This window comes from Megachile rotundata, chromosome 5 (genome assembly GCF_050947335.1).
Source record: "Megachile rotundata isolate GNS110a chromosome 5, iyMegRotu1, whole genome shotgun sequence".
Classification (NCBI taxonomy): domain Eukaryota; kingdom Metazoa; phylum Arthropoda; class Insecta; order Hymenoptera; family Megachilidae; genus Megachile; species Megachile rotundata.
Genome location: NC_134987.1, coordinates 4,592,632 through 4,611,137, shown reverse-complemented (window position 1 = coordinate 4,611,137; position 18,506 = coordinate 4,592,632). Strand labels below are relative to the sequence as shown.

Below are 18,506 nucleotides of genomic sequence, written 5' to 3'. Positions count from 1 at the left end.
GAGCGATGGATCGATCGATGGATCGAGCGATGGATCGAGCGATGGATCGAGCGATGGATCGAGCGATGGATCGAGCGATGGATCGATCGATGGATCGATCGATGGATCGATCGATAGATCGAGCGATGGATCGAGCGATGGATCGATCGATGGATCGAGCGATGGATCGATCGATGGATCGATCGATGGATCGATCGATGCATCGAGCGATGGATCGATCGATGGATCGAGCGATGGATCGAGCGATGGATCGATCGATGGATCGAGCGATGGATCGAGCGATGGATCGATCGATGGATCGAGCGATGCATCGAGCGATAGATCGAGCGATGGATCGATCGATGGATCGATCGATGGATCGAGCGATGGATCGATCGATGGATCGAGCGATGGATCGATCGATGGATCGAGCGATGCATCGAGCGATAGATCGAGCGATGGATCGATCGATGGATCGATCGATGGATCGAGCGATGGATCGATCGATGGATCGAGCGATGGATCGAGCGATGGATCGAGCGATGGATCGAGCGATGGATCGAGCGATGGATCGATCGATGGATCGAGCGATGCATCGAGCGATAGATCGAGCGATGGATCGATCGATGGATCGATCGATGGATCGAGCGATGGATCGATCGATGGATCGAGCGATGGATCGATCGATGGATCGAGCGATGCATCGAGCGATAGATCGAGCGATGGATCGATCGATGGATCGATCGATGGATCGAGCGATGGATCGATCGATGGATCGAGCGATGGATCGAGCGATGGATCGATCGATGGATCGAGCGATGGATCGAGCGATGGATCGATCGATGGATCGAGCGATGCATCGAGCGATAGATCGAGCGATGGATCGATCGATGGATCGATCGATGGATCGAGCGATGGATCGATCGATGGATCGAGCGATGGATCGATCGATGGATCGAGCGATGCATCGAGCGATAGATCGAGCGATGGATCGATCGATGGATCGATCGATGGATCGAGCGATGGATCGATCGATGGATCGAGCGATGCATCGAGCGATAGATCGAGCGATGGATCGATCGATGGATCGAGCGATGGATCGATCGATGGATCGAGCGATGGATCGAGCGATGGATCGCTCGATGGATCGAGCGATGGATCGAGCGATAGATCGAGCGATGGATCGATCGATGGATCGAGCGATGGATCGATCGATGCATCGAGCGATAGATCGAGCGATGGATCGATCGATGGATCGATCGATAGATCGAGCGATGGATCGATCGATAGATGGATCGATCGATGGATCGAGCGATGGATCGATCGATGGATCGAGCGATAGATCGATCGATGGATCGAGCGATGGATCGATCGATGGATCGATCGATGGATCGAGCGATGGATCGAGCGATAGATTGATAGTGAAAGTGATAGATTGATAAAGTTCCCGGAAAAAATGTTATATATACTGTTTTGAACCCCAGTCTAACAGGCAGTAAAGTTTAGAGTTGAAGGTATGTTTTTTGGAATATCACAATAACTAATATGTGTAAAACCATAATTTTGTCTTGAATTGTGTATTTCTGAATGATGAATCCAGATGTGAGGGAAATTTAGAAATAGCCGTCATATACTTAAATAATATTTAAGAGATTTTATTTTTTGAAATTGTTTTTTTTGTTAAACGTTTATTTCAAATACATTGTCAAACGTGAATTATGGGCAAAAATCTGAAATACGGATTCATAAAATTTTCCGTTACTTGTCGTTTAGAAATTCTATTTACACCCACAATTTGTTATCACAATATGCTATGTAAACTATTTTGTTCTGTCGGAGTATCATAAACTTTTACAATGTTTTATAGAGGATGTTACACAACTTCAACTTTTTTACCTTCGGACACCAAGGGGGGTGTCGCAAGTATAGGTCTGGTGCAGTACTAAATACAATTGCAATGGTCAGAGACCTTTCTTTTGACCTCTTTTACAGCTTACTTTTGTAGCTTACATTTCTTTTGACCTAATTTATGATTAAAGAATAATTACTTATGTACACAGTCCTGCGTAATTCTTGAATAAGTAAAACAGATGTTTTCATCGCTAGAGGCATATAAATATTTTTGAAAGAAGAGATTATATAATAGAATTAGTTCAGACTTCAGTTGTGTCATTTCGCAGGTGGATAAAAAAATATTATACACTAAAATAAAACTTAAAGAAAAGAAAGAAAATTTGTCGTTATATAATTCAAAACTGATTTGTATATTGACCACAATAATGAAATTGAATAAAGTAGTGTGTAGAGCACAAATGCTTATTGTATCAGGAACATTTAAGTATTGGCGTATTCTCATAATGAATTTCTAAATGATAAATAACAAAAATCAAAATGAACACGTATTTTCGATTTTTGCCCATAGTTCACGTACGACATTGTACTTGAAAGTATATCAACGCTTAACAAGACAAACTATTTAAAGAAATAAAATTATCTAAATATTATGTAAATAAGTAATGGCTTTTTTCAAATTTCCCTTACATCTGTATTCGACATTGAAAAACACACAACTAAAAAAAAATGATGGTTCTATACCTTCTGCTTATCAAGATATTCCAAAAAGCATACCTTTAACCTTAAATTTTACGGCCTATTATCCCCCCTTTAAAATGTACGACAGGCGATTAAAAAAAATACATGTGAAACATTTTCGAGAAAACTTTATCTCATTAGTTGCATCAAAATCGGCGTATGTAGATTGGATTCTCTTGTACGAACGAAGGGATGAGAAATGGTCAAAACTGTTTCAATTCCTACTGAAAGATGAGTTATAAATTTCTAGCATTGAATATAACGGATTTGATCCATTGTATAAGATTACTTATACAAAACACTGCCTGTAGAAGACAGATCTTGTTCTTTGGTCGAAGCTCAAGCACGTACGACGGAAACCTTGAATCAATGATATTCAGTGAGTTAACGGTTCTTCCTCTTCAATAGCATTCTGTCTTTGAGCTCGTCTTTCTTGCATATCTTCGGTTAATTGCTGCAAGAGTTCTTTGAACACATAATTGTCCACATTTTTAACTATATAGTAAAGGAACAGCCAGTCTCCGAACTGATATTCCTTGGTAACTGTCAGAATGTCCAATGGTGAATATTTCCCTGGGCAGGCCATAAAGAACACCCATTTGTTGAACTGCTCGCTCCTAGGGGATTGAAAAAATGGATATCTGATTCATCGATAAATTAAATGCACGTCATTCGCACAATACCGTCTAGACTAGGATCGCCCGATGAGTTTTATAAGAACTGAATTTTTTTACGAATTTTATACTGATATTTGATATATCTTTCGTATTCACTGATTCATTATTAAGACATTGATATCAACATACTTTACAAATTTTATCCAAAGTACTGTTATACCAATAATATTCCTAAATTAATATAAAGCTTCATTTAAATATTTGGATAACTGATACTGTTCCTGCCGGATACTTTGAATTTTGGAAGACTAAATTTCTTAATTTCTTTACTTACGCATACACAAAATTTTTTAATTTTAAACTAACAAGTTTGTAAGTGTTTGCAGGTTTTCAAATTCTTAAATTACCCAATCTTTAAATTATCAAACACATTCTCAAATTTTCCAAATTCTAATATATCAAACTCCCGAAATCCTTAAATTCCCAAACCTCCCATTTCAATTTTAATTCCGATATGCCGTAATTTTCGTATGTTAATAGATAATTCACTACTATTTCACTCTTTTCTGTTTCAATATCCTAGACATTGTACAATATTTTTTTTTATTTAGTCAATATTTTCTACACTTTATTTTATCTGGCAGATTTCTTCTACACTGTTCTTTGTATAGTAAATAATATTTAACCTCTGTCCCGACGGTTTTTATATCAAATAAAAATAGTTAAATATTCAATTTCATATATCTTTCCCTAATTAACCTAATTTTAGATATACATATCTAAAAAACGTCGCTGTATCTACTCATCTCTCTATTGTTATTAACTGTGATCTACTTTAGTGTTATCGCTTTAGAAAAAGCAGCTGTGAATGGGGCCATGAGATTGATAAGCACGATTCTCTAAAAGATCACGATCGACAAGTCATACATGTAGAGAATAAATAGTAGTAACCTGGCATACAGCAGCATACTGAGTATTCTCCAAAGCAAACCTAAACCGGTTAGCACCGCAAGAATGATAAACCAATACCACAGGAACACATAGATCTTCTCGTTAACGATGTTCAGTGCCATCACGCATAGTGCGTCGTGGTTCTGGATGGTTCCCGAAGCACCATATTTGTGGAAGACACACTTGGTCACCTGAAATAACGATCCGAAATCTAATTCTCGAATTAACATGCTCCATTGCACTTTAAGAAAAGAAGTCGTCCCGTGAATATAGTGCTTTTCGAATCATTTCTCTTTTACTTTTGACATTTTTCTGTATCGAGATTGGTAACAGAATTACAACCCGATATATGAACCTCCCTATGTATCGTTGATTGCAACGATCATCAACGATGTGTTATGGAGCTTTTAACATGGTTCCAATCAATTCTATATGTTATAATTTGTCGAAAATCATATCCAAACACAGGTTCTATCGCTTCGCCGACGATCGACATAGATGAGCACAGATTCTTGACATGCAATTGCAGCTTAAATCTACACAATAAATTTATGGTCTCTCGCGTCTACTCTTAAACTTGCAATCAAAAAACCAGAAATTGCGGCCTATAGCGTGATACAGACAAATAAAGAGGCAACTGAACAAATGCAGATCTCACTACGTTCAGTAATAATATATGTCAAGTTCAAGGATTGAAGACTCTGTCCGTTTGTGTCAATACAATTTTCATTATTTTTAAGATACTAAATAATTTACCTTAGGAAATACGACATCCAGGGGATCCATGTCTCCTTCGATAGTGCCAGCCGCTACTGCTTGACCAAGTCCAAGAAAAGTTCCACCCAGGAACCAATCGGTCAAGTAGATTTGCACAAGCACGTTTATGAAATTCAAAACCTCGCAAAGACCAAGGTAGTACGCCCATGGCCGATTTAAATGGATCCGATTTATGAAGGCGACACGAATCTGTCGTATTTTATCATCACTTTCAGCCTTCGAAGGAACCGAAATACCATTATCGGTTTTAAAAGATGTTTCGCGGAGAGCCAAGGACGCCATGTGCAAACCTGACACCAACGCTTTCAGTCGACCCCCTGTATCAATGTATGCATCGTTTTTCTACAATTTTTTTTTCAAACGACGTCAATATTCGTTACGAACAGTCGGCATTTACGAGTCAATTGATTGTAATTATAATTTCAAATTTGTGAAGAATAACCTGTTGTGTTAAATTAATATTTTCTATAAACGCACATCAGGTCATCGATGACATGCAATATGTTAATCATTTGTAAACTAATATTAATAATAATAAAATATCGGTAGTTATTTGTTTTAACGATTAGTAAAAATTTTTGCAAAATTTTACTGCGGATTTTTACGTATATTTCGAAACCCTTAAATAAATAACGTGTACAAAGAAAAGTTTTTCGGAATAATAAGAACAACATATTTCAATGTCATCGAAATCAGTAGGAAATCGTATTTCAAAGATTTACTTTCAGTGGTAAGATATTAAAATCACTTGATGAGTCTATCATTGTGTAACATATGCACCTCACATTGACACTAAATTTACCGACGTGCTATATACATTTTTTTTGGAACTAAAATATAAATTAAAAATACAATTAAGTCTTCGTCTTGATTGAAATGAATATAGATTTCAAGAAAACCGTCTGAACAAATTTTATAACTTGAAATAAAAATCTTATAAACGGATCATTTGATTCTATGGTAGATTTGTAGATAGTTAATACTAATTAATTAGGGAAAATATGTGTTAATTTGATATGACTTTTATCGTTGCTGACCAAACTTTTAGTACCTCATATACGTCATTTTATTAGTCCTGACGCGATGAATGCGAATATCCGTTTTTGCCGGAAGTTACGTACTTCCATAATAGTCATGAGAATATTGTTACTAATCACGTGTTGGTACAACATTTTAGCTGAACTGAATTTTGCAAACAGTGAAGAATTTAACGAGCGCAATGATATCCTGTAAACAAGAACTCATTCCTTAATGTTCGAAACGACAGACCAGTAATACTTATGCTTATAGAGCCTCTTTCTGTGTTTTCCATACGTACCAAGTGTCCCAGTTTTTACCGCCAAACTTAACAACGTATTCCATATACAGATATAAAACTGTATTGACACACAGTTTACACATTTTATTAAAACGTTATAACAAGAATATAAAATAACTTTGGACTGCTCTGTTTTTTGATGACACATACAATATGCCCAAAATTTGTACGTAAAACTTTACCACCATGTCCTATGAATAAAAGTGATTGAAAATGTTATACGAAATGATACTTGATCATTTTCTCATTCGATACTATGTACGAATAGTCGACACTCATATATGTATTTTTTTAAAAATTATTAATAACGCATTCAGGAGCCTGTGTTCATATAAAGATTTTTCCTTGTTTGTATTTATGCATATAATGTGCTAATCATATTCCACGAACAAAACTGGAACACGCAATGAACCAGCCATTTGTAGAAACACGCAATGAACCAGCCATTTGTAAAATAATTTGTAGAAACGGAATGCGTGGTAAAACTTTGACGATAAAAAATTGGAACACTGTGTATATTTTAGCGTTCTAAAAGATGACGAAAACGCTATACGTTGGTCTTAAGATTACAATCTTCCTCCAAAAAATAAATACTGTGCAAAATACTGTAAAAAGTTAACACTACATATAAATTCTCGGAGGTTTAGAATGTTTCGACGCAAAACAGGAAGAAATTAACATGAAACAGCCATAACAGATAATACTTAATTCAAAAATGTCTGATTGTTGCTTTCAAAACTGTTATTGTATAATTTTTTCAATACAAGAAACCATGGTTAATTTAGCTTGAAGCATTGAAACCAAATTCGAAAAAATGCGAATCTCTACCAAGGTTAATTATCTTCTTATTGATCTTTGTGATCGATGATATTTTTATTTATCAGGCGAAGACGATGAAAATGATATAATAATATGTACCAAAAGCTTTACGGATATCTTAATGATCGATCTTCAATCGAAGCAATACAAAGTTTTGTTATCATTGATTAAATTCATATGCATACCTTAAATTAGACTAAATTTAAAAGATATACATACATGTATTTTTATCCCTATGTTCCGACTATTAATTTTGTTATACTTTGGGTGAATTAATCGATGTATTTTCTCATGGATTTTAATTAAACTTTTCATAATCGCCTTACAGTGATTTACTATGGCGACCAGCTTGCTCTGACTCTTTCAAATTTCAAACAATAAACATGCTTTAAATTAATAAAAATTATATTTTTAAACTAATACCCTGATGGATGTTGTACAACATATTAATGACATAACTTTATCTGGAACTAATAACTGTCGTCCTAATTGATTGAGTGGGAACAATGTAAAAGTTCAATCATCATTTAATATGTATAATATGTCACTAATTAACTAAGATAAAAAAAGAGAAATCCATGAGAACGACCGATCGATAGGTTAACCGCGCTTTCCAGACAAAAGAAAAGCAAACACAGGAATGTGGGAAAGGTATCTAAGGTCGATCCGAAGGTAACTAGAGGGACTGACCTTCAACAATCCTCCACACGTAGTGAGGCGCGTAAAAGCAGATCGCCTGCAAGAACAGAACGAAGGGCACCCATTGGTAGTAAGCATGGTGCACTACAGGATCGTCTCGGCCAGCTGGTCCTACACCAGGATGCGCAACTTCGCCCAGTTCTATCGATGTGGCGTTCAAGTGTTTCACCTATGACATTCGTTTTTAACATTTTACAATTTCAATATCTTACAATATTAACCCCTTTCCATACGATTTGTTTGTCAGATTCGTAACACTAGAACTGCCAGCACTAAACGCACACTTATTTTTAAACTGACTAATGAATCTACAGACCAGCCTCACGCGAATTCGAGTGTATATTTAAAAGTACAGTATCTACTGTAAACGTCTATATTGAATAAGAATGAGACGTGAAGATTTTAAAGTTGTTGCGAACGATTAATCGAGTCTGAAACTATCGAAGACGATGCCGAACAAGATTATTGTTGACTTCACGACTGTTGTCAACGATGAGGAATTATTGTTGTCTACTATAAATTATAGAACTATTAATATGCTTCCAGTCAATTCCATGTGTCAAAATGATGGCAAGCTTCCGGTTTTCAGGTCACCAGTAAAATCTATACAGCAAATGTATCGTGTTCCATGAGTCTACCTTCAAAATTTTGAGTCAAACTAATCAAAATTGCAGCCTAGCGTGTTACAGACAAACAAACAAATGCAGTTTAAGTCGTCCCAAGAGTCTCAATATGTTTGACAATTAATAATTTTCCATTTTATTTTTTATTGTTAAGCGTTAGACTCAAAGTATGGTGAGGGGTGAAAAGTTAATTTTTAATTTTATTATTAGGTGTAATATTTACCACAGTGTAGGTAGATGTGAAAAAACAGAAAGTGTTGATTACTTTGACCTGGTCATCAGACATTCCTGCACCACCGATACACCTTTTTATAGCAAAAAATAAACTTTATTGGTATTCAATATGATTTTTATTCGATTTATTTGAAAATACTTCCAGACCTAACACTGTGTCATAAGTTGACTGTATCACACGTGAATATTGACTGTGTGTGGAATTGCAGACTAAGAAATTCGAAGGACACTTTTCAAATTTTAAAATACAGGACTTCCATATTTCTAAACTTAAAATTATGGTAGTATTAAATTCTTTATTTTATTATATTATAAATAGTAAATTTAGAAATTGGCGTATCTGAAATTTTTATATTTTCAAATTATCGAGTTTTTGAATCCCCATAGTGTTGAATCTCTGCATACCGACATTCCAAAATTGTAAAATTTCTAAATCTATCAAATACCAAATTTCCGAATTCTCGAATACTCGAAACTTTAAATTTCCAAATGTCATAATACTAAACTTTTAAATCACAAAATACTTAAGTTCTAAAATTTCTAAATCCATAGTTTCAAATTCCTACATTCTAAAATTTCCAAATTCTGAAACCCTCAACATTCCAAATTTTCAAATTGTAAAATGTACAATCCAAAAAAATTCCAAAGTATCCAAATTTAAAATCCGCAAAGTCCAAATTTCCGAAGTTTCAAGACTCCCAAATTTTCAAACCTTCAGATCTTTAAAATCCAAATGTCGGAATAACCGTATCTTCAGATTTGCAAATTTCAAAAATCAATTGAAATTTAAAATACCGATACCAGCAAAAGATATGTAGCTATCGCATCTTTCTTTATACCAGGGGTCGGCAGCCTGTAGCTCGGTAGAATCATATTTGTGGCTCTTGAATAGTTTAATAGTATAATACATATTGAAAAATTAACTGCAATATTACAATTGCCAGACAAATATAATAATCCTGCGCAAAATGTTTTGATTTCACAATAAATACATGTCTCACAACAGATAACGGTTATATTATTTTTTCTAATACATATTACCGATGTAAGGTGAAGTGGGGTAAGTGCCGACTGATTTTTGTAAAGTTGGTATTTAAACGTAAGTATTTTCAGTCTGCTATGTAAATACTTAACGCTGTCGATATCGAACGCTTTGCACAATTACTACTATTTAATTAATATTAACTAGGTCCTTAATTTTCCTTGTACATTTTGATTTTGGTAGGAAATTGTTTAAAATGTCAACTACTCTGTACTTTCCACGAAAATGGGGTAAGAGCGTAACTTGAAGCTAAAAATACTTTGAAACTTTATTTCATGTGCAATGGGGCAAGAGCAGAATTATTAACAAATCTGCTATAAAATGCCTTTTACTGCATTATGCAAATACTCTATATTGCAAACAAGTACTCTTAGCTGAAATATAAAAAGGGATATAGTGAAAGAAAACAAGGAAACAAACATACTAAATGGAGAAATTTCGCTCGTATTGTAATAAGAATAGCCTGTATACGCACTTGCCCCGTTTATGAACTTAGCCCACTTCACCTTACATATATTTGAATGTTTAAAAAAATAATTTGTCGCATCGGGAAAAAGATGGCTCTTAACTCCAGAAAGGTTATCGACCTCTGGTGTATAAAAATAAGTGAACTAAGATATTCACATAAAGCGAAACTTTTTTTTATTTAATTTTAAAGATGCTACTATTTACAAATTAAGAATTTATAACAATTTCCTTAATCTTTCAATGATCACTACAATAAAAAGTTTCTTAAGCAGTACTATTTTTATAATCTTATGTTACTCATCTGGCAACAATTTTAACTCGATAAACAGTTGTTTAATTCAATTTATTGGTTTTTCGCATTAGAAAGATGGCGCCAGAGTAAAACATAGCGCCAAAGTAAAGTTCTATACAGATTATAGAAATAATTTGTACAGAAACTGCAACATGGATCGTATACGTTCCAAAGACCATGAAATTTCTCAGGTATCGCAACAGAAGAAAACTGTGTCCTTAGACTTTAGACCTTGGGTTAATCTCCAACCGATAATTAAGCTGTCCAGGTATTTTGGTTTCCCCGGAAAATCTGGGTTTTAAGATAACAAACTCGAACCTCTGCTGGGTATCTATTAGCGTGGTTTCAAATTGCAGGTATAAATCGTTTTCTTTGAATACCAAGTCCAGTTATTCTATCAACATTTTAACCAATTTTATCTGGACGCTGAAAATCCATTAAGAGTAATTGTATCACGAATTAATCAATTAATCTAACGAATCATTATCTAGTACGTCATAGTTATTTCGATATTAATATTGCAGAATACTGTAATACTTCACTTTATAATCCTCTTATCAATACGTGTTTACAAAATATTGAAAAGTTATCATAATAACATGTTTAGAGATTATCTTTCAATTTCCAATTTATAAATTTCGTAATGTGTTTTATTGTTTAGAGTGCTTGAAATAAAAGGTACTTTACAAAGAATTTTATAAAAATTGAACTATTGCATTCTAAACTTTAAACATATTCTCCCTTGTAACGAATTAACCTTTTCATTACTTATAACAGGGATTATTATAGTTACCCTTCTTTAAGTAGCCATTGTGAACTATAAATGACTGCAGTCATCCGGCACAGATCATTTGTAACGCATGAGAAAATAAATAAGGAAGCAAACAATGGAATAGAACGAAATAAAATAGTGTAAAATATATAAAATGGAATAAACTTAATTTATAGTTGGCTAAATGTGGCATGCTTTCTCGTAATGATAGTGTTCAATTACTACAATGAAAGGGTTAAACATTTTTCTATACATTGCAGATAAAATTTGTATCTGATTAAATGTTAGACAAGTCTATGAAAATATTTGTAATATCACTCAAAAGGAAGAAAAGTGACGTGTAATATATTTGAAAGTAACCAACGATGAACTTATTGAAGCATCCTGTGTCTCAATTATCTAATAAAAATTGAAAACATTTTTATAGATAATGTAAATGACAATAAGAAAGAAGAGAACATAATACTATGAAGTAATCTATAGTGAAATCAATGAAATACTTAGCATAATATTTATTTAACAAAATTGAAAAAGAAATAAGAAACGATTAAAAAATATTATACTTTGTATAGTTAAACAGATATTTTTAATTGTAATGAAAAAGAAAAAGAGAAAGCTATCATAATGTAACCTGTAGGAAAATTACTGAAACACTTAGTTAGTGTAATAGTTATATAATAAAATTTAAAGAAAGCTTATAAGAATATTGCTAATAATTATGACACATTAGTAAACATTAGAAATTAATTTACAATGAAATAAATGAAACATCATTTATAATTCAATATAATACTGAAAATACTAATTCTTGACTAATGCTGGTACTGGATAACATTTTACAAGTACGATAATGGATAATCTTTATATCGTTATAGCGGTATGAAGAAACTCTTATCAGTTTATCAGGATATCTTTAATCAAGATAGTTACAATATTACCAAACAATGAAATATCACTGTAAAAATATGGAATTCTTTTCAATTACCACGTACTTCTTGATTCTGTCTGGATAGAAATTTGTTGAAACAACAAATATTATAATTCCGTCAGTAAGTATAAACATAATAACAACGATTAGAAAGGACGCAAAAAATAATTAAAAAGTTATGCGAATATTATCAGACACTTGAGTAATAAAGGAACGTGACTATTTAGAAACTAGAGGACATCTTAGCATCTGCGTAATAAGTCCATCTTCAATTAGACACAATCGAATCAATCGTGCTGTGTGAAACTTGTTTTGAGAATGTCTGGTGCTTACATTCGTACAAGCGTGTCTTGCCAAACGAAATCAAACTACTCAAAGAATTCAATGAAATCTTGATCTGTTATACATTATTAATGAATTTTTTTTTTTATCATTGAAAATAATTTAAACAAGTTCTCTATTATTACATAAGTTTCTTATCACATATAGTATCAACATATCACTTCTATATATTTAAGACATTGCTTTTATTTACACAATTAAGAAGTGATATTTGTATAAAAAATACAAACAACAGATTAATTCCTTAAACTCAAAATCGTACATGATCGCTCAATAATTTCAAGAATTTCTGAAGAGATTCACAGAAATCCGTAGAAGACTGTAAAATATAGTAAATGAATAAAAGAAAAGACAATTCCACATCGCAGACAATAACACGGGAAGAAGTTGTCACAAAACGTTCAAATTAATACAAGTATCAAACTTGATACTCATACTTTTTCCGATGAAAGTGTCCATACAAAAAGAGCACCTAAACCTATCCATTAGCCCCCTAACTTATGATTTATTCGTCAGTTGCGTCAGTCAGAGCTAACTAATTATTACCACAACGTTAAGATAATTAAAAGAGTTGTTATATTTATTTTGTATTTAGCGGTCTTTAATTGTTCAAATTACACTTCGCATCTCACACAAAATTGATTTTTCGTGCAAATACGAATTGGATTTGAATTTGAATTGCATATACGTCACATGTCTGACTTAGCATTATAAGTCAAGTGGATAACAATAAACAATGTCACTAAAAACATAGACCGTCCTAAGACTTTTCAGTACCTGATGTGTTCTCCGATAAACTGTCTACCTGTCACCAGAAGCGTGCCGGCCAAGAGTAGCAGGAATGTGACCCTGTAGTGCATCTTGAAAACTAATCGCAATTCACTGATTACATTTTACCATTAACAAAAAGAAGAATAAAAATAAACGCGTCAAATTGAAGAGACATTACCAAAACTGTCAATGGCCACATCGTTTTCCGAGACCTTTAACTTGACATGATCCTTGAGGACCGAAAACGTAGCTAAAACAGTTGCCATTTCGACGAGAAACAGATATTATCCGTTTGATTGTAATTGTCCGCTTGTTTTTCACAAGGTGTCTTTTTTAAATCAATCGTACACTCCGTTTAAAAGCTCAACATCGGCCGGGCCACTTCCGGAACGCTCAGGCACCGCCGGATCACTTCCGGTCCGATATCCTCGCGAACAAGCACGACGCACAGTTTAGTTTCCGCAATATCGATAGATAGATCGTTAATCGAACACATACTGAACTCCGTTGGCCGGTAAATCTTGTTTCTTATCAACGACGACGATTGCGCAGTAGCATTGAGAGACAATATTTCACAAAAGTTGTAACTGGTCGAAGGAGGTAGAAACATTATTGTGCGGGCACCTATTCACGGAGATAAGAACAGATAACATCGTTCTCGGATCGAGATACGTAAGAAGAATACGATTTGGTATTGGATAACTCCGAACGGTACGGTTTTCATCGGAGAAACTGTAGGACAAGTTACTAAAGTCATCCACTGAACATGTTAGCGCTACTCTAAGCAATTGAAAGAAATTGAAATACGAAGTTGACGCCGTGAAATATATGCTTCTGGAGTGTGGAAATTTAAGACCTTGGAAATTTTAAAACCTTGGGGTTTTGGATATATTAAATTATGGAATTAATAAACTCGTGAATTCATAGATTTAAAAATTTTGATGTTTGTGGATTTCGAAGTTGGGGAGTATGGATACTTTAGGATTTACGAAATTTAGATTTAGAAACTTGCATACTTGGAAATTTGAAAGTTTGGGAATGTACCAGTTTGGGTGCTTTGATGATTTAGAAATAAAGGAATTTAGAATTTTGGAATTTTGGAATTTTAGACTTTAGAAATGTAAACATTTGAGATTTTGAGAATATATAATGTTAGAAATGTATAGATTTAGAAACTGGAAAATTTAGATCTTTAGATATTTGAAACCATTAGAATTTTATTTTAATGGAATTTTAATAGATTTAAAAATTTTAAAATTCGGAAATATAAAAACCTGGAAACTCGAAATATTTATAATTCAATATTCTAGGAATTTAGAACTTAGAGCTTACAATTTTTTGAATTTGTTTTAATTTTTCTACTTATTTTTCATCATCCTTTCTAAATTTATACTATATCTTCAGATATTTATCTTGTTTTATTACATAGAGTGAAATCTTGATCAATGATTCCTCGAGTAATTGTTTTGCTCCAAAATGTCATTTATTTTATCGACATTTATCACTTAATTGAATAAGTCATTGCTGTAGGCAGATAAAGATTTCACTATACAACTGTGAAAATTGTTCATCGAACAATTGAACGCTGTATTTTACTCGAATTATAATTGAGGAGACCGAATTATAATTAACTAAACTTTCTTTAATGTTAAACACCACGTTATTTTCTTTTTTATCAAAGTAAATTTGATTAGTAGAATAAATTTGTTATCTTAATCTTGTAAGAATTAGTACGAACTATGTGTAATACTCATTTAGGAGAATTATATTTCTGTCTATAAAAAAGTGCTCTATCACTACTGATAAATTAACACTGACGTTTGCAATTTTAATTATAATAGCGTTGAGTCCTCCAGATAACACCAATGATTCACATCATTTTGATGTACTTTAATGACTTGATGAAATTGAAGGAAATATTAGGTTGGGGAATAAATTCGTAGCGTTTTGACATTTTCTTTTTTTTACAGGGACATTTTGCAATTTGCAAGGGGTTATAATATTCATACGATAGAGCTCTTTCTGCTCTACAAAACTGTGTTAATCGTCTTTTTTAGTAGCTTCATTCGTTATTACTATTGAGGCTCAGAAATGGAATATCCAGCATGTAAAAATTAGCACTTTCAACGCCTGCTCTTCTTCGCTTTCCATCGCGGCCAAAAAGCTGGTGAAGTAGCCCGGGATATTTGCAATGTATACGGAAAAGGTGTCATAGGTGAGTCGAACAGCACGTAAATGCTTTGCAAAATTCAGAAATGGCGATTTTAACGTTGAAAACTCACCCCGCAGCGGAAGACCTTCTGAGTTCGACGAAGAGCGTCTCCGAGCACTTGTGAAACAGGATGGTCCTCAAACTAGTCGTGAATTGGTCAAAAAAAATGAACTGTGACCACAAAACTATTCTCAATCATCTCCAATCAATGGGATTTGTCGAAAAATTGGGAGCCTGGGTGCCTCGCGAAGTGAACGCTACACCTATGACACCTTCTCCGTATATATTGCAAATATCCCGGCCTGTTTCAGCAACTTTTCACAACTTTTCCCAACTTTTTGGCCGCCATTTCTGAGCCTCAATAGTACTGACGAATGAATCTACTGAAAAAAAACCGATTAACACAGTTTTGTAGAGAAGAAAGAGCTCTATCGAATGAATATTATAACTTCTTGCAAATTGAAAAATGTCGCTATAAAAAAAAAGAAAATGTCAAAACGCTACGAACTTATTCCCCAACCTAATATTAAACATCATTCATTTGTTCTGTGTAATAAAATACAGGAAGCATAAATTGCAAACGTAAAACAATCATCATTAAATCATTACTATTATATCAAAGTATACCTTTTATGAATAGCCCATTTCATTTTAGCATTTCAACATTTTAAGAATGAAAAATTATAAAAATTTGTGAATAATGTAAAAATTATTAATATTTACCTACAAAAATTATGCGTCTTTTCCTTTTGCAATAAAATTATATTTCCACTATACTCTCAGCTTATTTTAATAATTTATTTTTCCATTTTATATCTACGATTGTATACAATTATTTTAAATACGAATTTTTATCAATAATGAATTTGTAAATTTATAAAATATGTGTAATATAAATATCTCATATATATTTAAAATAAAATGTCACAATAGTGTTACAATAAAACAAATCTTATTACTTATATATTAAATAGGTTACTTATGTATAAAATAAATCTCCTCGATTATTTATATTTTTTATAGAGATCTGGGTCAGGAAGACATACAGTTATACCGTGTAATTTACCACCATCTTTTTTCTTTCGTGTTCTTTCATTTCAGTTGTTCTGTACTAATTATAAGAATGTAAGTTGATAAGGCTATCATATGTACTTGCATATGTAGAATAAGTGCAATGAATATGGAACAACACGTGCAAATAAGGAATACCGTAAGATCTCTATAAATAGATCGTTAGCTCTACCATCAATCATGCAAATTACTTTTTTATAGTCAAAAAAGTCTCCATTATCTTGTAATCATAAATTAAAATTTTATTGTAGAAATATTGCCGATTTTTGCAATGAACAAAATTTGTTGAGAAATTAATAAAATAGATAATCCTTTTTGACATAGAAAATAATTTTTTATGAGTTCAGAAATAATTTATTATAAAATTTATATTGTCCTTAATATAATTGATACTCAGTATGTTTCTATATTTCTTAATTATTAAATGTCTACATTCATAGATTTCTAGATTTTTAAATTTATCAATTGACAGATTGATAGACTGATAGAGCGGCAGGCAGATACATCGATGGATTGCTAGATTAATGAGTTCATAGGTTTATAGGTTTCTAAATTTGCAAATTACCTAGTGATAGAATAACTAAGGTATTAAGCTTATATATTTTTAAATTCATAAATTTTCCACTTTTTAAATTTTTACGCTTACAAGCTACCAAATTCTAATTGGTCAATGTCCCATCCTTCTAAATTTTTCAGTTAACAAACTTTCGAATAACCAAATGTCTTAATAACCGAATTAACAAATTTCCAAATGTTCAAATTATCTTTCTGACTCTTCAAATAACTAGTTTTCCATATTTCCAAGTTATTAAATTTCTGAAGATAAAATGCTACGTGGTTTCATAATTCTTGACTCAACGAAAGTGAAACTTAGCACATTGCTCGATGATCTATCTCACGGCCTCTGCACTTTTTTCTGCAATATTATTATCGCTATTTCTTATCGTTTCTACAAAGAAAAAAAGCAATTTGTTACATTGCACACGTACAACAAGCGTATCGAATACGACATGTCATTCATGTGCAATTTGAAAGCAAAATATCAAAGTAATGAACACGCCATTGAGGTAAGTGTAAACATTGTACTCGTGTCATCATATCACTTCTTCATTAGTGACCAATTGTATAATAAATCGTATTAATACATTTGGACACAATAGTATTCTGTGTATTTAATTCTCAGAATTAACCCTTAACGTCCACCCTGGTGTGTAAAACGGTCCAAGCCGATTTACCTTCAATTTAGGGACTTTATATCCTGAAAATCTGAATAAACACCATTTTAAATACCTTGGTATTTTTACTACTATTTTCCACAAACTGCTCTGGAAATTAAAAATTTAGAAATTTAAAGGTTGAATAATTTGGAGATTTGGAAGTATATAGAAATTTGGAAAATTGGAAAATTGGAAATTTAAAAATTTAGAAAATTGGGAAATTGGAAATTTAAAAATTGTAGAAAATTGTAAAATTGTAAAATTGGAAAACTGAAAATTTGGAAATTTGAAAATTTGAAAAATTGCAAAATTAAAATATTGGAAATTTGAAAATTTAGAAAATTGGAAAATTGGATATTTGGAAATTTGGAAATTTGGATGTTTGGAAATTTTTAAATTCGGAAATATGGAAACACAGAAATTCAAGAATTCCAGAATTCAAAAATTCTCAAACTTGAAACAAAAATTTTTTAATTGTAAATGTAGATTTTACTCATTGCATTTAGCACATCTTCTGGGTTTTAGACGCAAGTAAATTAAGTAGATACTATGAAAATAGTAATACATAGCCTTATTCGAACAATACATAGTACATAACAGTAACTGAAATTGCGAAACAAAGTCATGATTAATCTATATCGAAGTTGATTTCATAGAATCACGTTGAAATCGCGTCATAACACAATCGTGATAATTAATATCACTTATCACAACCTTCTTTTTTCCTCCGTTCACAAGTATGTACGAGAGATATAAAGCTTATCGTCGAGTAATGGAAAACC

General features: G+C 32.8%; 1 protein-coding gene across 2 annotated transcripts in view; it reads right to left on the bottom strand.

The window, feature by feature from the left end:
* Nucleotides 1-2,684: 2,684 nt before the first annotated feature.
* LOC100874815 (innexin inx7-like) overlaps nt 2,685-18,506 on the bottom strand; it is a 36,718-nt gene continuing 20,896 nt past the window's right edge. Inside the window, exons 1-7 of one of the 2 annotated variants that reach the window (XM_076532005.1) lie at nt 13,403-14,263; nt 13,231-13,321; nt 8,599-8,680; nt 7,744-7,921; nt 4,896-5,233; nt 4,140-4,330; nt 2,685-3,188 (exon numbers count right to left, since the gene is read on the bottom strand). In XM_076532005.1, coding sequence (XP_076388120.1) covers nt 2,948-3,188; nt 4,140-4,330; nt 4,896-5,233; nt 7,744-7,921; nt 8,599-8,680; nt 13,231-13,321; nt 13,403-13,490 — 1,209 coding nt within the window. In that variant the 5' untranslated portion in view covers nt 13,491-14,263 and the 3' untranslated portion in view covers nt 2,685-2,947. Of the gene's footprint in view, nt 3,189-4,139; nt 4,331-4,895; nt 5,234-7,743; nt 7,922-8,598; nt 8,681-13,230; nt 13,322-13,402; nt 14,264-18,506 lie in introns of those variants that run through there. The other variant, XM_012284627.2, reaches the window with a different exon arrangement.